General features: G+C 40.6%; 1 protein-coding gene across 2 annotated transcripts in view; it reads left to right on the top strand.

Annotated features, from left to right (window-relative positions):
• appbp2 (amyloid beta precursor protein (cytoplasmic tail) binding protein 2) overlaps nucleotides 1-22,637 on the top strand; it is a 92,029-nt gene extending 69,392 nt beyond the window's left edge. For both annotated transcript variants that reach the window (XM_077566486.1, XM_077566487.1), the window contains 4 exons: nucleotides 1,968-2,053; nucleotides 13,012-13,202; nucleotides 17,659-17,824; nucleotides 21,870-22,637. In XM_077566486.1, coding sequence (XP_077422612.1) covers nucleotides 1,968-2,053; nucleotides 13,012-13,202; nucleotides 17,659-17,824; nucleotides 21,870-22,093 — 667 coding nt within the window. In that variant the 3' untranslated portion in view covers nucleotides 22,094-22,637. The remainder of the gene's footprint in view (nucleotides 1-1,967; nucleotides 2,054-13,011; nucleotides 13,203-17,658; nucleotides 17,825-21,869) is intronic.
• Nucleotides 22,638-23,017: the final 380 nt, after the last annotated feature.

The raw sequence follows: 23,017 nt of genomic DNA, 5'->3' as shown, positions 1-23,017 counted from the left end.
CTGCCTTGATATCATCAACAAGCTCCTGCCGTGTAGTTCTGGGTTGTTTCCTCACCTTTCTCATGATCCGGTTCACTCCACGAGGTGAGATCTTGCGTGGAGCACCAGACCGAGGGAGATTGATGGTCAATTGGTGTGTCTTCCATTTTCTAACTATCGCACCAACAGTTGACTCCTTTTCACCCAGCTGCTTGCTAATGGTCTTGTAGCCCATTCCAGCCTTGTGCAGGTCTAAAATCTTGTCCCTGGGTCTGTGGGAGCCAGAATTCTTGCTGGTTGGTAGGGGGTGAAATACTTATTTTCCTCAATAAAAGACAAATAAATGTTTAAAATTAATATAATGTGATTTCCTGGGATTTTTTTTAATATTCTGTCTCTCACTGTTAAGATGAACCTACCATGAAAATTATAGACCGTTCCTTTCTTTGTAAAGGGTCAAACTCACAAAATCACCAGGGGGTGAAATACTTATTTTCCTCACTGTACATTCAACAGTGTAACAATTTGACAAAACAATTTCGCAAACTATTTACAAATGTGTGCAACCGTGGTACTATTTACAATTATGTGGATGTTTCAACTACAGTTTTTCTTTTTGTAACACTCCCCTGCGTGCAAGGGGACGCAGCAGGATTTGCACAACAGATTAGTTTCACTGCGATTGCCCCTTCGCGTGCAGACGCTACACTTTCTTGCCAGCTTTTTTTCCGGGGAATAGCAAGTATATACTGCAGTGTGTGTTTGGCCATGTTGCCATCAAGTCTACTATCAGGATTATGATACGGTGACGTTACGGTGGTGTTACGTCTGGCTTCCTCACGTCCTTCAGTTCCTATACCGGGTGGTAGATGTTCTGATCCATCTTATCCACTCCATTCATGGTGGCATCGTAGTCCATAACCAGTGTCTTCTCCGTGATCAGACTGTACCCACTCCTCCGATGAATATGTATTGGACTCGGGGTACTCTTCGTCGTCCGATTGAACGTCCGCCTGTGCAGAAGTGTTCGGTTGTGCTCCGCGTTTTCCGGTGTTAGCATTGCTAACCGGTGAGGCTTTATGACGTGATCATAGCCGCCGCGTCAACGCTTCCAACTTCGGCGTCAACCTCGGAGTCACCATCATCATCATCGTCGTCATCAATGTGCTCTTTAGCATTGGTCGATGCGTTTCGTCTTTGAAAAAAATGCTCAGGCGTGAGCTGCTTGCAACCGGTCGCCATTTTCGCTTCCCCAGCCATTCTCCCCTCAACACTCAAGCTCCGCCTCACGTCTTCTACTGACGCCTACCCAATCTTGTCCAAAGAGAGTCATCGCTGCCATCTAGTGCCCAAAAATAGTCATTATACAAACTAGACCTGCTTGATACTTTCAGCACAGCTGGCCAAGGCTTTCCTCCACCCGTTTCCCCCCCCCAAAAAAAACATAGTGAACGTCTTTTAACGTCTTTGGCGGTCCTCCGTAGGATTTTACGAAACATTATTTAACGTTTTTGGCGGTCAAAGAGTTAAGAATCCAACTGTACACTTTTAGAACGCGATGGTGCCATATGATGATTTTGAGGTCCAATTAAGTAATATGTATGTAGAGCTGTCAAAATGTTACACATTGTCCATATTTTGTAATGGAAATCACTGAACGCTAACTCATTACTGCCATAACACTGATTGCTTACTGACGCTTCAGACGCTGGACAATACAAATGTCATAAATGAATTTGATGGATAAGCGGTTGAGAAAATAGATGAAAGGAATTGATCAATATTGTTTACAGTTTGTAAATGTGTCTACTTTGAAAACGCATGTTACCTTTATATAGCTGTAATTGCTATGGACCGAAATGTGACACTCTGTAAAGTATTTCTCTTAAATAGAGACATATTTGCTGGCTATAAGACTAGAATGCATTTTCTACCTCTCTGCGTTAATTTACTGAAATAAATGGTCAAGTTGTCTGTGTGTTTTCAAGATTCCATGCAGAACGTGCCATAGACATCATTACTCATATTCTGCCCGAGGATCATCTGCTCCTAGCATCCTCTAAGAGAGTCAAAGGTAAGGCAAGGCAATATTTACTCACTACTAGGCATACTCACTACTAGGCAATTCAGCGGCTTACAAAAGTAAGCCATTCAGTGGGTTACAAAAGTATTCGTACCCCTTGATTTTTCTGTATTTGTCCAGTGTGCCACCAAGTGTTCAGACGGACACACTATAGTTTGTGTGGAGAACGGTTAAATGGGAGCTATTCTGGCACACTGTTGTATTGAATTTAATTATTTGCACTTGCCTTGAAAAAAACTTGTACAACCACATATTTTGAATGAAATTGTATGGTCACTAGATATTTTACGTTTATTTTATTAACGTATTTATTTTTTAAAATTCATTTTATCGTGTATTGTACAGGGTGTTTGGACACCGGTCAAAATACAAATGGCCCTAGAAATTTGATCAATAAATGTGATCAAATAAACACTTTAATATATAATATACAATGTTTTAGAGTTATGTTTTACTAATTGTGAATTACTTCATCTTATTTTTCTGTCTCTTTTTATTACAGCTATTATTATTATCATTAGGGCCCGAGCAGCTACCGCTGCGAGGTTCCTATTGTTTTTCGTTCGAATTATTAGGGCCCGAGCAGCTACTGCTGCGAGGTCCCCATTGTTTTGTTGTTGTTGTTGTTTTTGTTTGTTTTTGTTTGTTTTTTCCTGGAGAGCTCAGTATTGTTCATTCGGTAATTTTACAGATTTGACATGTCATCATCATTGCTCTCTCTTTTAAAAGTTTTTGTATTTCTTATTTAAAAAAAAAATTTGTGTATGCATGCGTGTGAGTGTGTATTCATTAGTTCACCTAAAACCTATTAAAAAAATCCCATACCGTTCACCTAAACCAAACACTTCCAGCCAGAGTCGTGAGACCGTCAGGAGACCCGAGGAAGGTTTGTTGTTGTTGTTGTCCTCCTCCTCCTCCTCCTCCTCCTTCTTCTTCTTCTTCTCCTTCTTCTTTTTAAACTATCTCATTTTTGGAGACCTAAACATTTACGAAAACTCACCAAACTTTGCACACTCAGGCTCAGCGGAAAATTTGATATTATATAGTTGCCATAGCAACATAAAAACATAGCGCCACCTAGCGAAAAAATATGCACCAACTCCGGCACGTTTGACCGAGGGCTACAAAAATTGGCAGGCACGTGAAGCACCCCAAGACACACAAAAAAAGTCTCAACGGAAGCCATATCCTAAAATGTACAGGAAGTGAGCTATGAATTTTTGAATGTCCAATTTTGGCCCATTTGCTGTGGTCATTCTTTTTGCCCATTTGCCAACAGTTTTGATTCGATTTACTTCTAACTTGGCATGTATCATCTCAAGACCTGGGACAACAACTGGGGAAAAAATCTTGACTTTTTGAAATACTATATGATGGGGACGGGGCCCCAAATTTTGCCTTTAATATTTCCTTCATCAAAAATGAGGAAATACTTAATAACTCTGCTGTACAAGCTCCCAAAAAATCCCAAACTTCTCATGCATCTTAATAGCCACTGCCTGAAAACATCTATATGATGATATTCGATTATACATGTACCACCACCTAGTGGTGACATTAAATTTTTGCCTTTACATTTTTATCTATTGTGCCGAGTCCGTTTGAAGGATCCAGTTAAAATTTTGTCAGAAAAGCCTTAAGATGTTGATTATGCCCAACACCGAATATTGTAACTTTTCGCCAAAGGTGGTGGCCATTACACACTTTTATTTTTTCGTACTGATAGTGCCACCGACTGGCAAAATTTTGTTTTACATTTTTTCTTCTACTTTTTTCTCCAACCATGTTAACTGGATCTACTTCATATTTGCTCAGAAAAGTGTTTCGGCCTTTATGATGTCATAACACAAAGTTTGTGAGTTTTCACAAATTGCTATGGGCGTGGCAAGGTACTGTTCGCCAAGAAAACAACCCTTATGCTTAAATAAACAGAAAGTGAGCTACGAATTTTTGAATGTACGATTTTTGCCAATTTTTTAACATTTACAGGGGGCATACTCTTGCTCATTTCTCCTACACGTTTGATCCAATTGACTTAAATCTTGGCCTGGACCATGTCAAGGACCTGGGCCATCAACGGGGGGGGGGATCCTGAGTTTTCTAAATACTGTATGAAAGGGGCGGGGTATCATATTTTGTGCTTCATATTTCCTGCGCCATGAAAGACAAAATACGTAATAACTCCCCGGTGCATGCTCCAAAAAATCCCAAACTTCACTTGTATGTTTATAGTCACGACCTGACCTCTATGACAATAGTCAGTTATAAATATAGTGCCACCTAGCCCTTGGGTTGACAAAAAAATAATAATTACAACACCTAAGGTATTTTGTCCCAAATTTGGATACTCATTAAATCATCAATTGAAGTAGTTACAAAGCACTTACTATTCATTAATTACGTGTTCTTTGTGAGCTCATCTAGAGTGAGCACTATCTATGCCTTGTAAAAAAATTATAAATGAGTTTTAAAAGCTAACAATGCCTAAATACCGACTCAAAAATCTGTTAGAAGACAAAGGAAAGTCACAACAGGGGGATACAGAACATATTGCTTTAATCTTTATTTTATTCATATTAACGTTCACAAAGGGAAACTTGGCTGAATAAAAACACCAACAGTAAGTAAGTGTAAGAGTAAGATTGTTACAAATAAAATGTTTTGATTAAAAAAAAAAAAAAATTCCAATATTTGCAGCAGATACAATAAATGTTAAACATCAATATAAAATAACAAAATGTGTGTCAAAATTCAAGAAACTTCCACCCATAGCCCCCCAATCCTTCAAATATTTGATGGATCTTAATCAAGCATCACTTTGTTTTGAGGGGAAGTAGCATTCCGGAAATTTTGTAAGCTTTAACTGTGTCTCCTATTTCTGGATCTCTGTACACTTTTTGTTTCACCCAAGTGTTTTTAAGGCGTTCCTTATATTTGGTGGGTGCAGCAATGGACAGCTCAGCGATTGAAGCATTGACAGCAACTGTGTTCCGTTCCACCTCAACACACTTGAAAGCAGCAGACATGGTCCTTGCTCGACTGAACATCCTCAGAACTTTTTTTGTACCGAGACACCACCTGATTCGGAGTTTGGGCTGAAATTCAGAGGACAAAAAATTGGTGTTATCCACAGTAAACATGGTTACATTGGTTTGCATGCATGGTTGCATGTAGAGTGGTGCAACAATATATCGACAACTAATCAATGATCAAATTAAGCAACAATTATTTTTAATAATTGATGAATCATTTAGAAAGATTTTTTTAAATTTAAAAATTGTCCAAATAATCAGAATTTCGGCTCTTCAAGGAGTAAATATTTTTCAGTTTCTGTAGTGGTCCACGAAAGCAGACTGATTATCTTTGTTTTGAACCACAATAAAACAATAGCTGTGTTCATGGACATTTTTTATTATTATCCTCACATTAGACTAAATCAGTAACCAAATATTGTTATGTTATGTTTATGCACTGTCGATATAAAATAATGTCCTGTTTTAGAAAAAAAGGATGGAAATATAAACCATCTATTAATTGAAAAAATAAAACAGATTAGTACTGTAGATAACTGAAATAATCGTTAGTTGCAGCCTTAGTTGTATGGTTTCAATGCAACTGACTGCTACCCCTGAATGGACCCTTCGTGAGTTCACGCTAAGAAAAATCACCCACACATTGTACCAGCCAGGACAGGAACAATTGTACAGCAGTAAGCAGTTAGCAATTATTTATTTTCCATTTTCAACTTTCTTTGACTTCTTAGACATTTTGTCTTTCCCCTTCTTCCGCCTCTTCTTCTTCTTGTCCTCTTCTGATGAGGATGTATTAGAGGAGGAGTCAGATACAGGATCAGACCTCGGGGCCCCGGCGGCGTGCCGAGAAGACGATCAAACTTGACTATCTAGAGGAAGTAAAAGTCGTAACAAGGTTTCCGTAGGTGAACCTGCGGAAGGATCATTACCGAGAGAGAGAACCGACCCCGGCCGAGGGGGCGCCCCGGCTGAGGATACGGGGACAAGGGGGTGGCTCCGGCCACCTACCTACCCCCGGAACCCCCCGCCGACGGCCACCCCAACCCGACTTCCGAACCGACCCATATTTTTCTTTTGTAACTCTACCCTCATCTGACACATCTCCAACTCGTGGGATTTTCTTTTGTCTGACAGATGTGCAGTAGGGGCTGTGGACACACCTAGTAATAGATAGAAACTGTTCACAAAATGCATCTAGTTTATCTTCAGACACTGGTGATTTTGGCATGACTAAACAATGGTTCTAAAGTGAAACCATATCAAGTCCAGATAATAAAAAAAAAAAAATGAAGTAATTTCTCTTTTAGTAATTTGAGTTGATTTACTATGATGTGTTGTAGCTTTGCAATAAGTAAACCTTCCTAATCAGTCCATTTATATCATATCAAATACATTGTCTTTTAACACTTACTTAGCGTTACAACACTTTCTTGTAGTATCAAACGGTAGCAATGGGAATTCTAATGGCCTTCCACCCTGCTTGTATCCAGAGTGGGGGGTTGTGAAAACCCCTCTGTTTTCGGGCACTTTTTTAAGTTTTAATATTATGTCTGTGAATTAGCTGGGCTTTGATGGTTATGTGCAAGTTAAATCAATCTGGGCCTATAGCTAAATTTACTGACAAGCTAGCCCTCATCGTACTCATCCATAATGTGTTTTAGCAAACCAAGCAACATACTCACCACGCGAGTCACTGGCGGCCACCGCCAACACTGATGTGTTTATTTCCACGCCGTGTCCGCCCGAGTGTCTGAGGTTGCTTTTCCTCCATAATCCCGTCAGCTATGGTCTGCACTTGCACTCATCTGCTCGATGGAGAAGCTCCGTTTTGAACGTTGGCGCCATTCACCAACACAATGATGACGTTGTACGAGCGGATATTCTTTTGTCGCATGTTGATGACGTGTACAACACAGGGTTTACAGATCAGATCAAAACAGCAGGATGTCTTCATAAAATCACCACAGTTTAATGCTTCTTCCCCCTGGGAAACAATGCGCAAATTCACCCGACTGAAGAAGTTTATTAATGAAGAAACCACTAAAAGAAATGCCCTAAAATTGATAAAGTGGCTCAAGAAGAACTCAAAGAGGACCACTGATCTGTATATATTACCGGATAGCCGATAAGCCAAGACTTTTGAAGCCGCAAGGCCGCCATATTGCTCCTCCGCCTCGGCATACCATCCTATACATTTACAGTATCGGAATTGGAGAACATTTGAGACAGTACTTAGTGGAAACAGCATGATTTATAATGTTTTCAATTTGTTAAACATAAACAAGTGGACTTCAGACGTTTTACAATGTTTTACAAACTCCCCCACCTCCGCCTTCCTTCTAAATGATCTTCAAAGACTATTGACGATTCCTAAGGAGATGCTTAGTAAATGATGCAATACATGATCTAGAAATGCTGAATGTATCATTTATAAAGTATGGAAATGCAGTCATTGAGCACATTATAGATGAGCTTATTAACGATGGGTTACACATTTATGACTGTTTATTACATACTAATGATTATTCATGTCAGAAACATGCTTTATAAATGATTAATTCACTATTAACTGATGCTTAATAGTGTGTACTCAAAGTGTTACCTATTATTTTACTTTCCACCACTCAAAATGTTCAACGGCATCAGACCTATCCATACATATGTACTTATGTATTTATTTATTTTTTATGCACCCTGTGGACAATAAAAGCAATATTGTGCTATGAGTAAAACTAATTATTATTTTTTTTTAATTATTAAAAGTAGGTACTGTACTGTAAAATAAGAGTGTGACATTGATTTGTGTTGGTCATTTTTCTGTCACTACATGGCATAATTGCTTGACAATGGTGACAGCTCAGTGCATTTTTTTCATATTAAGAGCTGACTAATTTTTTAACATGAAGTAATATGTGAAATTATGCACATTTTAAAAACTGTAAAATACAACTTGACCCAGTCCCCACCAATATATGCATTTAATATGTTATTTAATGTATTACTGCTAAATTGTGTTAGTTACTCCTTTGCACATCCTTTAATGTTTTTGTTTAATTAAGTTCAATACGGATGCACATTGTAAATTGACTCAACTTTACTGGAAACAAAACATAAAATATATTTTCATATTAAGAGCTATCTAATTTTTAACATGAAGTAACTTTCCAACTTCTGCACATTTTTTAAATTGTAAAATACAACTTGATGCCAGTCCCCACAAATATATGCATTATTATTTATTACTGCTAAATTGTGTCATAGTGACTCCTTTGAACAAAGTGTAATGCTTTTATTTTGTTAAGTTATTGGATGTGCATTGATTGTAAGGTCACACCACTTAACTGCTAGACAGAGCCGCTGGCGCTCTACTGCAAGCGAGGCAAGAGCACGACTATTACACTTACGAGCTATTGGAGTTGGAGTTACAGAATAAAATACGCCTCACATCTGAAGATCAAGTGGCTTGGGGTCACTCCAACTGACAAGACTGCGTCCATTCGGCTCTTGGCTCTCACAGGATTTGAGAGTGCCACAGACACGTCTTGGAGAGCTGGAGCAACCTAGCTCGTTGCTAACAGCGTTTTTCCAAAGCAGAGAACCGGCGGGAGTGCTACACAGTTTAATTGGCTCCTCCACGTTAACATTCTGCCCCTTAAACATTGTGTGTTTTAGGTCCAGTAATTTTGACATGGACGTTTCACTGCACTTTTGGACCTAAGTGAACGAATGGTGTAGTACAGGGTTCACCAATTCTGGTCCTCGAGGTCCGGAGTCCTGCAGGTTTTAGATGTTTCCGCCTACCAACACACCTGATACTAAAGATCAGGATTGTTATCAGGTATGCTGATGAGCTGATTATATGAATCAGGTGTGCTAGTGGGCGAAAACATCTAAAACCTGCAGGACTCTGGACCTCGAGGACCGGAATTGGTGAATCCTGGACTGTAGTGGTTTAAAGCGCTCACCCTGAAAGCAGAATGTATCAGGTTCAGCCCTCATATTAGTTATTCAACTATTTTCTGCGCTCTCTGAGTTACCACTGTACCTCTGGCAACTGCGTCCTTTCCTTTTTATACTGGTTCAATAGATAATCTTATAAATAACTTTTAATGCTGTTTTATTAATGGCCCTTAATACTGTAGCGCCATTAAGAATTAAAACTCATCGGAAAAGGCTTACTCCGTGGTTTACAGATGTAACCAAAACACTTAAACAGTCCTTATTCAGTTTTTCAGTAATCAACAATAGAAAATAGGTTAGTTTCACCCAAATGCTCTGTTTTGGACCAAAATACGGAGAAATCAAGCTTTTTGTGAAACGATATTATTTCACGTTGAGAGGAACCAGTTGAGGTGGCTCGGGCATCTGGTTCGGATGCCTCATGGACGCCTCCCTGGGGAGGTGTTTCCGGGCATGTCCTACCGGCGGGAGGCCCCGGGGACGACCCAGAACACGCTGGAGAGACTATGTCTCTCGGCTGTCCTGGGAACGCCTTGGGGTCCCGTCGGAGGAGCTGGCTGAAGTGCCTGGGGAGAGGGAAGTCTGGGCTTCCCTGCTAAAGCTGCTGCCCCCGCGACCCGACCCCGGATAAGCGGAAGTAGACGGACGGACGGACGGACGGATATTATTTCATGCACTCTAGTGAATTTGACCCTTTTTTTCCCATGAATGATGCCACAAACACCTAAACAGTGCTTTACTTCTGTAAAACACTACCACCAACAATGAAAAAGTGTTTTTTGATAGCAAAATAGGTTTATTTACATTCAACAGTGTAACAATTTGACAAAACAATTTGGCAAAAACGCCTTTGTAGAAGTGCTCGGTTGTGCACCACGTTTTCCGGCGTTAGCACCGCTAGCCGGTGAGGCTTTACGACGTGATCGAAGCCGCCGCGTCAACGCTTACAACTTCGGCGTCAACCTCGGAGTCACCATCATCATCATCAATGTGCTCTTTAGCACTGGTCGATGCTTTTCGTCTTTGAAAAAAAACGCTCAAGCGTGAGCTGCTTGCAACCGGTCGCCATTTTCGCTTCCTCAGCCATTCTCCCCTCAACACTCTAGCTCCACCTCACGTCTTATACTACTGACTCCTACCCGATCTTGTCCAAAGAGTCATCGCTGCCATCTAGTGCCCATAAATAGTCATTATACTAACTCGATCTGCTTGATACTTTGAGCACAGCTGGCCAAGTCTTTCCTCCACCCGTTTCCCCAAAAAACAAAAACAAAACATAGTTAACGTCTTTTAACGTTTTTGGCGGCACTCATTTGGATTTTACTAAACGTTATTAAACGTTTTTGGCGGTCAAGTTAAAAACCTTACACAACTGGTTAGTGCGGCCAGACAGAAAACTTGCTTGCTTGACCGACTTCCCAGCAAACTGGTTAAATAATTGTTTACCATCTTAGGACCTTTCATTTAAAATATGATAAATTTATCACTCTCCTCAGACACCGCTGTTATTCAACCTCTACTTAAGCCATAGTTGTCCAACTCCGGTCCTCGAGGGCCGCAGTCCTGCAGGTTTTGGGGGTTTCCCTCTTCCAACACAAGCTGATTCTAATACGCAGGATCGTTATCAGGCGTATGCAGAGCTTGCTGATGAGCTGATCATATATCAGCTGTGTTGGAAAATAGAAACATCCAAAACCTGCAGGACTGCGGCTATCCAGGACCGGAGTTTGACACCTATGACTTAAGCAACCCAACCTCGACCCAGAAGGCCTCTGTACCCCTGCTTAAAGTGACTAATGATATTCTCCTAGCAATGGACTCCAGTACCTTGTCAATATTAGTATTACCCAATCTTACCACTGCCTTTGATACCGTCGATCATAACATACTACTAGAACGCCTTGAAACATATATTGATTCAGGGTTAGCACTCTCATGGTTCTTACCGCTCAGAGCGGATGCACCATGTAATCCATGGCAATGCGACCTCCAAGCTACGTAACATTAATGTGGAGTCCCGCAGTCGGTACTTGGCTCACGCTTTTTTAGCATCTTTGTGCTTTCACTTGGTGATATTGCATGCAAAATATGACATAAAATTTCACTGTTATGCCGATGTTACTCAATTATATTTGCCTTTAAGCCCGTATATCACTGAGTGGTGCAGGCTTGGGAGGGTCCGCGCATGTAGCGAGTGCTGCTTTTTTGGCCGGCTTCCTTCAGTGTTGCAAAACGTTCCAAAGCCTCTTGCCACACTCTCTCAAAGCATTTTTATCCTCTCAAACCCTATTTCTTGTCGCAGATCAATTTTGAACATTTGAACAGCCATTACTATTCGTCATCGTGGGAAGGGAGTACGCACGGCGGCTGGCAACATACGCTATCGACTGGTGTGACCGGAAAATGGACTGGGCATTTGTGAAACTCATAAAATTCCCGTTGGCCAGTCTGCTCCTGGTGTCTGTTTGTCTCTTTCATTATCCATCTCTACTAGCTATGCATCGGTATAGCTCTGTGTGCTGCAGGCTCCAAATGCAACCATTAGCTCCAAAATCAAACATGAAGAAGTTCCAACGTACTGTTCGTCATACAACATTACTTGGGCCCATGCTACTAAAAGTGGCACACACGCACACCTCATCGCAATTTGACAAAGTTCAACCCAGTGTTTCGTCTTTCAAATGTTACACATCGAATTGGCAATGTACCTTTCGTAACAGAAAATGTATTTTTCATGAGGCCAATCACACATAATACAATGTTGGCTGCAAATAAGCAATATAAGATACTCACTTGGGAAAACATGGTCAAATATTCAAATCTGTGTCATATCCTGCCATTTTATTAAAATCCGAACAACTGACCATAGTAGAACCAGAGGCGCAGCAAGGGGAATTTGTATTGTTCCCTTTAGTAAAAGCGCTATTGGTGGAACTGCTTTCTCGAACCCAGCTGCTGATCTCACTCCTGTTATCATCGGAAATGTAAACACATAATTTACATTTAAGCTAGAACTTTAAAAAATTGTTAATTGATCATCAGAAATGTCAACACTAACAAGACTTGCTCTCGCTGCTCTGCTTGCATTTTGGCTTTTGAATGTTCTCATGCTTCCTGTATTTGTTTATCCCTTGCTGGTTTTATTGTACATTTTAGTAAATGAATTGCTTTTGTTATGTAAAATGTTATTTTAACTTAATAGTTTTTTCGTGAATGTATTGTTGTGCATTTTATTTTTATTTTATTAGAGTGACATTTACGATCTGTCTCGGGACTGCATATGAAAAATAGCCTTCTGGCTAATCCTAGAATATTTACTGAAATGCTTATTAATATGTATTGACCCTCATACCAACCAATCAATCAATCAAATGTAAGAATGCTTGGATTTAGGTTCCCAACAACAAGAAAGGCCCGCGGTAATCTGTTTTGATTAATCGCTGTTACCTATATCTCTCTCCTTTTATTCTCACGAGGAACAATGAAGGTGAATGAAACTGCAGATATGGCTTCAAATTCTTCCTAGTGGTACAGCAACCTGCAACACAGCAAGCTTAAGCCATTTGGATGGGCAATAAATTGAAAATAAGACAGGAGTTCAATGCATTTGTAATCCAGAGCTCTAGAACAGCAACGTCAAGCGGTTGTCCCTTTTTCAAAATGGCGTCGCGTTTATGGGCGGTGACGTTATATTCACCCGGATGTTCGACTGCAAGAATAGGGTTGAAAATTGTCTCCCGCCTGGAATGTTGGGAAGTATGCTGTCATTTGACATCCAATTAAAGTACTGTATATGTATATTTATGGTTGTAAAATGTGGAAAAGTTGGTCTAAGTCATCATTATGCCAATGTGACATCAAATTTAACCATGTCTGTCATGTTTATCTACCTTACTGATAATTTTTCAATTCATTTGTTTCCAATGTTGTTTCCTTTTTTTTCCTTTTTCACATTAGCCCTGATCTTGGAGGAAATTGCTATTGATTGCCACAATAAAGAGACAGAAGAGCGCCTACTGCAGGAGGCTCATGATCTGCACTTGTCCTCATTGCAGCTGGCAAAGAAAGCCTTTGGAGAGTTCAATGTCCAGACAGCCAAACACTATGGCAACCTAGGACGGCTCTATCAGTCCATGAGAAAGTTCAAGGTTAGATGGTTTTCTTTTTTTTTCTTTTTACACAGATACATGATGCTATTAACTATCCAAATAGAACAGTAAACATGTAGTGAATAGATAAATAATGAATACCAGGTTATTTTGATAATAATGATAATAATAATAATAATAATAAAAATAATAATGCATCAGATATATCTAGTATAGCACTCTTCTGGACACTCGCTTCACAATGGATACATTATTCATGCACACACACATTTACACTGGTGGTGGTAAACTACGGATGTACGTAGCCACAGCTGCCCTGGGTTAGGGTTAGAGACTGACGTAAGTGTGGCTGCCAGTGTGTTCCTAGAGCCCCTCCGACCACCAGTGTACACCTGTGTCAGTGGCACTGGAGCATGACTTAAAGGTCTCATAGTATGAAATTGCACTTAAGGCTATGTTCACACTGCAGGCAAATGCTACCCAGATCGGATTTTTTGCCCATCTGACTTCAATTTCGATTTTTTTCATATCCGATCTGGGTCACTTTCATATGTAGTCCCAGTTGGATATCCGAATTTTTGCAATGTGACCGCTTTCTGAACGGCTAGGTCGCATGTATCCAACCTTGACGTCCCCAAAAAGCCAATATGCTCTCCACGCGGGCGGGTGCATTAAGCTTGAGTTATGCTTGACGCATCCAGAAGGTCCGCTCGACTCGGGAGATGTACGTGAATCGACGAAGTTGTTTCGAGTAACAGTTGTGACTTTATATTTGACTTTCATTTAATCCCATTTAAAACATGAAGTCTAAAGATGACATTTGTGGTGTTGATATTGGTAATTTAGCCATGCTGACGGCTTATTTATTACGTGCGGCAATGACGTGATGTCATCGTTACGGAGAAAAAAAGGAGAGGTGTCCGTGAGCTGAGGCGCCCGAACAGGCTCGCCTCGCTATTTTGTGAAAATGAGGCGAGCCTGTTTGAGCGCCTCAGCTCACGGAGACCTCTCCTTTTTTTCTCCGTGGCCTTGACACGCAGCACCATACGTATTTACTTCTGTAAACACAGCGTTGTGAGTGACGTTGTATCTTCTTCTGCGCATGCGGGTCACTTTGGGGACGCATTACGTCCACACAGCAGACAGACAAGGGTCGCAATTAATAAGTAATGTGACCGCTTACTCAAAAAAATCGGATTTCACCAAAAAGTCGGAATTGAGCATTAAGACCTGCAGTCTGAACGTAGCCTTAGTGGGGTTTTCTATCAATAATATGCATCCCCAGCCTGTCTACAATCCAACCAGGTATGAAAAAAGTCCGTCCGCGACTTCTTTAGCTTTCTCCTCCTTTCTAAAATGTGTGTTTTAAATGGGCAGATTTAAACTAACGTGACTTGGTGACTTTAAGACACAGAAGTGCACTCGACCTCGTCCCCTCGGGTTAGTGGCACCGCCTCTGGTAAAAGTTTGTCACACCCACAGAAATTCGAGAAGCTGGCTGCTCCTTTTTTTTTTCACCCACTGCTCGCAACTGCTCCGTGGAGTAGGGGAAACAACGATCAGGAAAACGTGGTTGCTTCCTTCATTTGAGTCTTTGAGAAGACAGTAGATTAATAAGGATGTGTACCAACAGCATTTCTCGAAGGATTGTTTTGTTAGTAAAAGCCTGTTCTGAGCTGGATTTGCAACTCGTTTAAACATAACGGATCAGTCCAAACGGTGTGAAACTACTGCAAATAAGAAAAATGGAAGAGTTTAGAGTTCCTTCCTGCTGCTGCTGCGATTGGCTGGCAGCCAGTTCAGGGTGTACCCCGCCTACTACCCGACTACTCCAGCGTCCCCCACGACTCTTGTGAGGATAAGCGGTTAAGAAAATGGATAGATGGATGGAGTTCCTTCCTATTCTTTCAATTAGAGATGTGCCATACCATACGTTCTACCATATAACCAGTGTATTTTTAGTGGCTTAAGTGGGAGCTACATTTGTCGTGTTGAGGTTGTTTGGTTACAAGAGATCAGATATGACAAAGCAGACGGTGATTGGATAATACTGAGGCGGTCGCGTATTGTTTTGCCAAGATACATTTAACGGTGGTTGTTTTGCAGTAACTGGCAACTTGCCACCTAGTTGACTGACTTTGTGATGATAACCGGCCGCTAAGTGGTCTCGACGACACAGCATGCACGTTGCGACTGCGCAGTGGCCTAAATGTGCACATTTGTGTTATTCATACCCCTTTGTAAATGTCTACAAGCATTCACGGCAAATCCGAGACATTCTCGGCAAAATAACACTTGCAGGAGAGTGGTCGGTTACAGCAAAATAACCATTGCCTAAACAATCGCAAACTAACACTACAACATAGTCTCTGTAGTAACGTTATACCACTTTTTCTTACGGTAAAACGTTATGCCACTTATCCACATATAAAAATATTTCTGGCTCAAATTGGTACGGTTACCACACTGCTTCTGCTCCCATGGCCAGTAGTTTCCATTCACAACATTAGCACATGGCTACCTAGCCAAAATCACAGCCCCTTCGAGAGAGAAGGGTATATGACCTAGGCGTGACCTGGTGCAGCTATTTACATAAAAATGACACACCCCTAAAACAGCTGAAGTTTTTTTTGGGGGGGGTGGGGTGGATTTAGGGACAGGAAAAATATTACATCCCAATTTTGACAAATGCATGTCACAGACATGTTTTTTCAAATCACGTCAGGCACAAAACAAAAACTACCTATGTAGTTTATTGTTCCATTTTCAATAAAATCTCAAGTCCCATGTGCCAGTACCCCGACGTGCAAGTACCCCAAAGTGGGCTAGACTGCGAGGGCCCTTTATAGCTGCTCGCAGCTCTAGTTAGGGCTCTACCAGCGACCGCTGCAACGCCCCTATTGTTTTTGTAGAACTTATTTTTCTTCTTCTTTATTCTTCTCAGAAAACAATCACTTCTTTGGGGACCTAAACATGTACGAAAACTCATCAAACTGTGCACACTCTTCGAGCCTGGCGAAAAATGTGATATTATGAAGTTGCCATAACAGCATGGCTTCTAACATGGTTATTTAATTGTAAATACAGTTCAATGTTGTAAATGCAAAACGTTTTTAGTTTGTATATATTGTTTATGTTTGCAGTCGGCAGGCGCCTGGTTGTGTCTCGCCACGTCATGTAATGAAAATCAATATTTTCAATCCTGGCAAAAAACAGTGGCTGAGACTCCACTGCCACTCATGAAATGTGGCAGAACCATTTTAATGAATTCATGCTTTAACATAATAGTCATATTCTTATTGGAACTTTTAACTAAAAGTATGTTTCCTGTAAAAGAAAGTGAGTCAGTTGAATTTACAGAATACATGCACGTCATGGTGAATGGTCAGGATTAGGGATGTTCGATCCCACTTTGTTTCCGCTCGATACATACTCATCTCTTGAGTAGTCACCAATACGATACTGATACCAAATACCATTTTTACATAAAAAATCCCCACCCAAAAATGACAGATGATTTAAGAAAAAATACCTTTATATCCCAATATATTATTTTCTCTTAAATTGCATGAACTTAATGGCAACTTTCTATTCCTATAATTTCAAAATTCTAATTCTAATTTCTTGATCTTAAAACGGCCGCAGGAGGGCACCGCCGCGAGTACCAATAACTTAAAATGAGACGGGCTCAATTTGAGCCAGGAAAACCCGTGGCTCATTCAACTATACATAAATAGTACATTACGTAAAAGGACATCAGTTCTCAAATAGTGTGACATCAAATCCTCATCTGTGATCTTAGACCAATTCAATTTATTACACGGACCTTATTTGGGAGACAACAAAAGAAACATGATCAGATATACAGTAGCTGCCTTGTGCATAATCTCCATTGAGCTCAAAATAGCATGAGCAGTGCTAATGCAGTGGTCAAGCCTAATGTAGAGTGCCAGGCCTTATTTATGTAAGCTTATGACGAGTACAGTGTTCCCTCACTTTTCGCGTATGTTACGTTCCACACCCACCCAGGTGAATTTCCGCAAAGTGTCGAAAAAATTTGTTTTTGGGAGCGAGTTACGCTTCTACTGAGCCATAACAAAGCCACCTCCACAGTTTCCACACTTCTAAACACTTAACTTTGTAACTATAATAAGAAATAGATAATGAATACAGTAAATCCGGGTGGAGGGCATGGGGCGGTGTGGTGGGGGTAATAATCTTTACCACAAAAAAAAAAACGCGAAATAGCGAGGTACAACCCAAGATAAATTCCATAATAGATAAATTATGGACCCGCCACGAAGTAGCGAAAGACCATTGTATACGGAACTGCAACAAAAGCTTTGCAAACAAGGAAGTTTTATCTGATAGATCAGCATTCATGTTACCCACTACATGGATACACGTGGCATTATTAGAAGATTGTATAAAAGCTAATTTATTGTTATTTTAGTTTGATAAATGCTGTCTGTTTTTACATCATGACTCTTACTAGGAAGCGGAGGAGATGCACATAAAAGCCATCCAAATTAAGGAGCAACTTCTCGGCCATGAGGACTATGAGGTGGCGCTATCTGTGGGTCACCTTGCCTCCCTTTACAACTACGACATGAACCAATATGAAGATGCAGAGAGGCTGTACCTGCGTTCCATTGCTATCGGTCAGTCATTGGGTGTTTGTTTTAAGATTTTTCTTTTTTTGGTTCAAATTTAAAACAACCAGTCAGTGTCAGTCGATTAAATGTTTAATCAGAATTAATCACATTTTTGTTGCTTTGTATTGCATACAGTAATTTCTTATTAATTCATAAATGTGTTTTAAAATGAAACGTATGTACTGTACTGTAAAAAAAACTGAATTTGCCATTGATTTGTATTGGTCATTTTTCTGTCACTACATGGCATAATGGTGTTTGTAAGACAATGGTTACAGCTCAGTGCATTTTTCTTTTCATATTAACTCATTTGCTCCCAAAAATGCATAAATGTGTTCTATTTTAAATGTTTTAAGTGTCCCAAAGACATATTTCTAAGTTTTTTAATGTTTTTTTTTTATGCTAGAGCATACAGAAGGCTTAAATGCAGCATCTCAACTGCAGAGAACAACTTAAGCAATGGTAGTTATTACAAAAATGGCCAGCAGATGGCAGTGGAGTATAAGAGATCAACTAGGGCTATGTTGCAAATAAGCCGATTTACCTGGCTCGAGTGTCGTTTAGGTGCGAGTCCGGGCATTCAAAATTTATGTGGACCTACCTCAATTGATCCCCCTGACGTCCTTTATTCATCCTAATTTGATAGGTGGGCGACAATTTGTCAACGACTTCATAGGGTCCGGCACAACTGGGAAGACATTTTTGGGTGATGCGCCTCTGGGCTCGCGGTGTACTAGCATTCAGTTGCGCGAACAAATAGTACCACACTTGATCACTGATTGGGATGGTCTGCCCAGACTTCCTGTTTGGAAGAGGTTCCGAGTTGGTGAGGGACCGCAGTACATTGTTGATGGTGTCGACCTAGACATCAAGGCGAACAAGCAAGTCTGCACCCACCAAAAGGGTGTGGGGCAGCGTCCGGCACACCCAGGAAGCCGGCAAGACGAAAAAAATGTTTGGGCCATGAGACCGCATGTTGTCAGCAAAAGCTGTAGAAATGGCTGATTTGTCAGCCCACAAGGCGAGGACAACATCAAAGACGGGTGTGCCTTGTACCTGGACACCTCTAATGATGCAAGGGGCGTACCCTGCGTCGGCCAGTGGCGGTTCAAGGTCACACAGGAGACATGAGAGGTCCTGCCTTAGAAGGTGTCGTATCCCAGCTCCCTGTGGGGGCGCCTGCTTCCATTGGTGGTGGCTGCGCCCGAGTCGCAGTGCATGGCCCGGGAGTGGTGTCTGCAGAGCCTGCCGCACCTGGGCACAGATCTGGTGTTTCTGGCAGTCGATGATGGGTTGGAAGCAAACCAAACCAACCCCCTTGACCCATCAGAAGGGGACCGACTCAATGGGTCCCACATAGACTGGATGGATGAATTCCAGGGGGCCAACGGACCAATGCACCATTGCAACAGTCTCCAGTTGGGTGTTAGGGGAAAAGGCACGAACAGTAAGTGGCCAACGCTATAGGCAGAGCGGTCGGTCGTTAGCTAGCGATTCGACATGAAGTTGCTCAAACACTGTGGTTGACATAACCGTGACGTCTGCCTCAGGATCTACGAGGGTTTCATAGGTCAGAGCTCGCTCCAGGGTGACGGTCAGATACAATTTACGAGCTAACCCCCTGGTGGTGAGTTCACCTAAAAGCTGTTGGAACGGTTGTACATCATCGGTAGATCGCGGTTGTACATCATCGGTAGATCGCGGTTCGCACAACTCGGTAGTAGTGTTGGAGTCAACCCGAAGTACCTGTACCGTTGAGTCAGAATGCGGTTTATGAGTTTCAGCTTCTGGCGGACCCGCTCATGACCACTGTTGGTGAGTCACGTCAGTAGGTGTATTCGTCAGCTCACCGCAAAGACTCTTTCGACAATTTCATGAGTGCTTTGAGTATCCCATCGGCAACTACGCTTTGGTCGATCTCGGAGTCGTCTTGGCGATTCCGGGACTCTCGGCGAGATTCGGTTGCCGATGTTCGGTTTCATCATGTTTTGGATTGTAGCGCGAATTAGGTTAACCTTTGGCAAAAAAAACAATACATGCGACGTTCACTCAAGACGAACTGATGGAAACGTGTTTAGACACACACGTTGTATTGGGACTGAATGACAGCGATGTGCCACAATGTCTCATAATTCATGTATGAATTGAGTATTTAATGATTAAAGCGTCTAAAATGAATTCAGGGGACGGGGTTCAATAACCCACGGCTTCAACCTGTCAGCCCTTTTTTTTCGGCTGTTGTTGACGTTGCAAATAAGATGTGGTCTGTTGTAGATGCCATTCTAATAGACAGAAACAGTAAAATGTAAAAATATATATACAGGGTGTCCATAAAGTCTCTTTACCATTTCAAAAATTTATTAAAAATGCAATTATTTAGATATTTTATTTAGATTTGCTCTATTGTATTCAGCGTTTATTAAAGTTTTTTTTTACCTCTTTTAATACACTTCTACATGGGCACTATTAGTTGCACGAAGCACATCAAGACGGTACTCGATTTCTTGCCATGTTCGCTGTAGCATAGCCTCATCAATTGTGGCAATGGCATCAGAAATCCTTTGCTTAAGGTCAGTAATGATAAACACCGTGTGTGTTTTTTAAACACTGAATACAATAGAACAAATCTGAATAAAATATCTAATCAATTGCATTTTTAATAATTCTTTTAAATGGTAAAGAGACTTTATGGACACCCTGTATATTAAAAAAAGTCTACATAAATATAAGATGTATAAAAGAAAAAAAATGGACACATGACATTGAAATATATATATATTGAGATATGCCATATTGTTTTGTTTTTTTATCTGTAGCTAGCAACCCTCAAAAGCAGGGTCACTCCCACATCTCATGGATGTGATGAGTGTTAATTTACCAGCTAATCTTCTTTGTGAAAAGTGTTCAGATTAAACTTTGGTCCTTTGAGAATATATTTTAACAGTAGCCAAACTCCTTGATCTTGAAGTTCCGTTCTATCCAACCATGACTGATATTAAGAGAAAGTTACTCAAAGTTTACAACTCGTACATACATTAATGCCAAATGAGGGAATGCCCTCACACATGAAACACATTCACAATAATCCATAGTATTAATATTTTAGAATGGCACACATTACGTCATAGTTTGTTGTTCTGGGGGCGGGGCGGGTATGTTATATTTGGCCTCTTGGTCTGTGGAAGGGGTCCGCATTCCAGAGATGGCCGGTCACCTTGAAAGAGACCAGTCACTGGGGGATGGCAAGACAACAAAAAGAAGAAAAATAGACTCTCTTTTTGTTTTTGTCTATGATGGGGTTGCAAAAATTAGCAACCGAATGATGTTCGCCACATGCGGACTGAAATTATTTGGTGGAGGGTGACTTCGAACAGAGGAAGTTTAAAATTTGAAGGCTATAAGAAAATGGTCAGTGTATGGGCAGAGGGTGTGTGTGAGACCAAAGAAAGAGACTAAGTCCAAAATATAGCCCTTATTGTGTGTTGGGAAGTGGATATCTTATTGTAAACCAAAGTGTGAGCACAAGCCTCTAAAAACAGACCGAGTTAGTTGTGAAACTCTTCCTTGTGTGTTTTGGATGTCTGTATCAGATTGCCTCATGATGGCCAAGGGGTCACACCAGAAGCGTCAACTTGACATTTTTATTTAATTAGGTTGTCGTCATCTTTTAGTTTACTATATGTTTTAGTGCTATTTGGTACATCTCAAAAAAGCTTATAAACTTATATTTCAAGTCACCACCGTACAAAAAAAATAAAGAAAAAAATCTTTGATAAAAGCTTATTGTAAATTAATGTCAGAAAGCCAAATTATGTCGACCATGAAAGATATGCAAAGAGAAACTAATAATATTTAATAGACACTGTATATTACCTTTTTGTCTGCTCAATTGTCTGGCTTTATCAGCTTTATATAATTATTTGACTTACGAATAAGAATTTTGTGAAACCGTATAAAAGCCTAATACTGTAATAACAATGTGTAGTGATCACAAATCAAATCATAATAATTGTAATGTAAAATGGTGTAATACTTAACTTTGTTCTTACAGGAAAGAAGCTGTTTGGAGATGGCTACAGTGGTTTGGAGTATGATTACAGAGGTCTAATCAGACTCTACAACTCTGTGGGTAACTATGAGAAGGTATTTGAATACCACAATATACTATCCAACTGGAATCGCCTGAGAGACCGGCAATATGCTGTGGCGGATGCCCTTGAAGATGTAAACACTACACCAGTACTTACCCAGGATGTGGTTCATGCGTTCCTATAAGTCCAAAGCTTACTCAACCCAACACCAAATCCACCCTTGCCTTGGGGGACAAATGTGATCAAAAGACATATGTCATTCAGACCAGTGAGGAGATCAAATTTGGATGTATTTGATGGCTGGGTTGCCATTGTTGTGCCAACTGTTTTCCATTTATGGTTATGATGTCACTGCAGTTGCTGTACATGAAAGGACATTAATGTTGTATTCATGGAAGAAAAGGAAAAAAACATCTCACTGCAACCATCAAGGTGCACCTATAGTCTGAATCAGCATACCTCACATCATAGAACAGACCCTCTTAGCCCTGAATGAATTGTTCTCCGAAAGAATAGAAACTGTTGAGATGCGAATAAGCGGAATTGAAGACGGAACGGAACTCTTGCCCCCCCAAAATGTCAGTGCACGCCACTGTCTGTTACATATGTTAAGATCCAGTTTAAACAACAAGTAGATGCTACTGAAGTGTAACCAACACTCTGCTTGATTGACAACAGCCAATGCCGCAAATACATCATTTTAATCAATAAAAGCTTTCTCTGCTGTTTTTTGTTTGTTTGTTTGTTTTTACTCTTTTTTTAGGAAGACATGACACTTTTATTCAAGTCTGAAACTACTGCATCTCATTTCTATGGTGGACAACACTGTTTGAAATCTCGCACATTGTCACATTTGGTTTATCAAACCTTATAGAAGTAAAACAAAAACGATTATTTACAACAATATGTTCTATGCACCCCCACTTGTTTAAACACAGCAATCATGTCTCACCAGTTTGGTCGTGACATTCACAAGCTGAGCTGTGATTTTGTTTGTGTTATCTGACCTGAGTAACAGTGATCTTTTTATTTTATTTTAAATATACATATTTTTTTTATTTTTGGGGGTGAGAGGGGTTCACCATTACCCCGTTTTTTCATGGAAAAT

Source organism: Vanacampus margaritifer, chromosome 5 (assembly GCF_051991255.1).
Source record: "Vanacampus margaritifer isolate UIUO_Vmar chromosome 5, RoL_Vmar_1.0, whole genome shotgun sequence".
Lineage (NCBI taxonomy): Eukaryota > Metazoa > Chordata > Actinopteri > Syngnathiformes > Syngnathidae > Vanacampus > Vanacampus margaritifer.
This window is presented reverse-complemented; position numbering and strand designations above follow the sequence as displayed.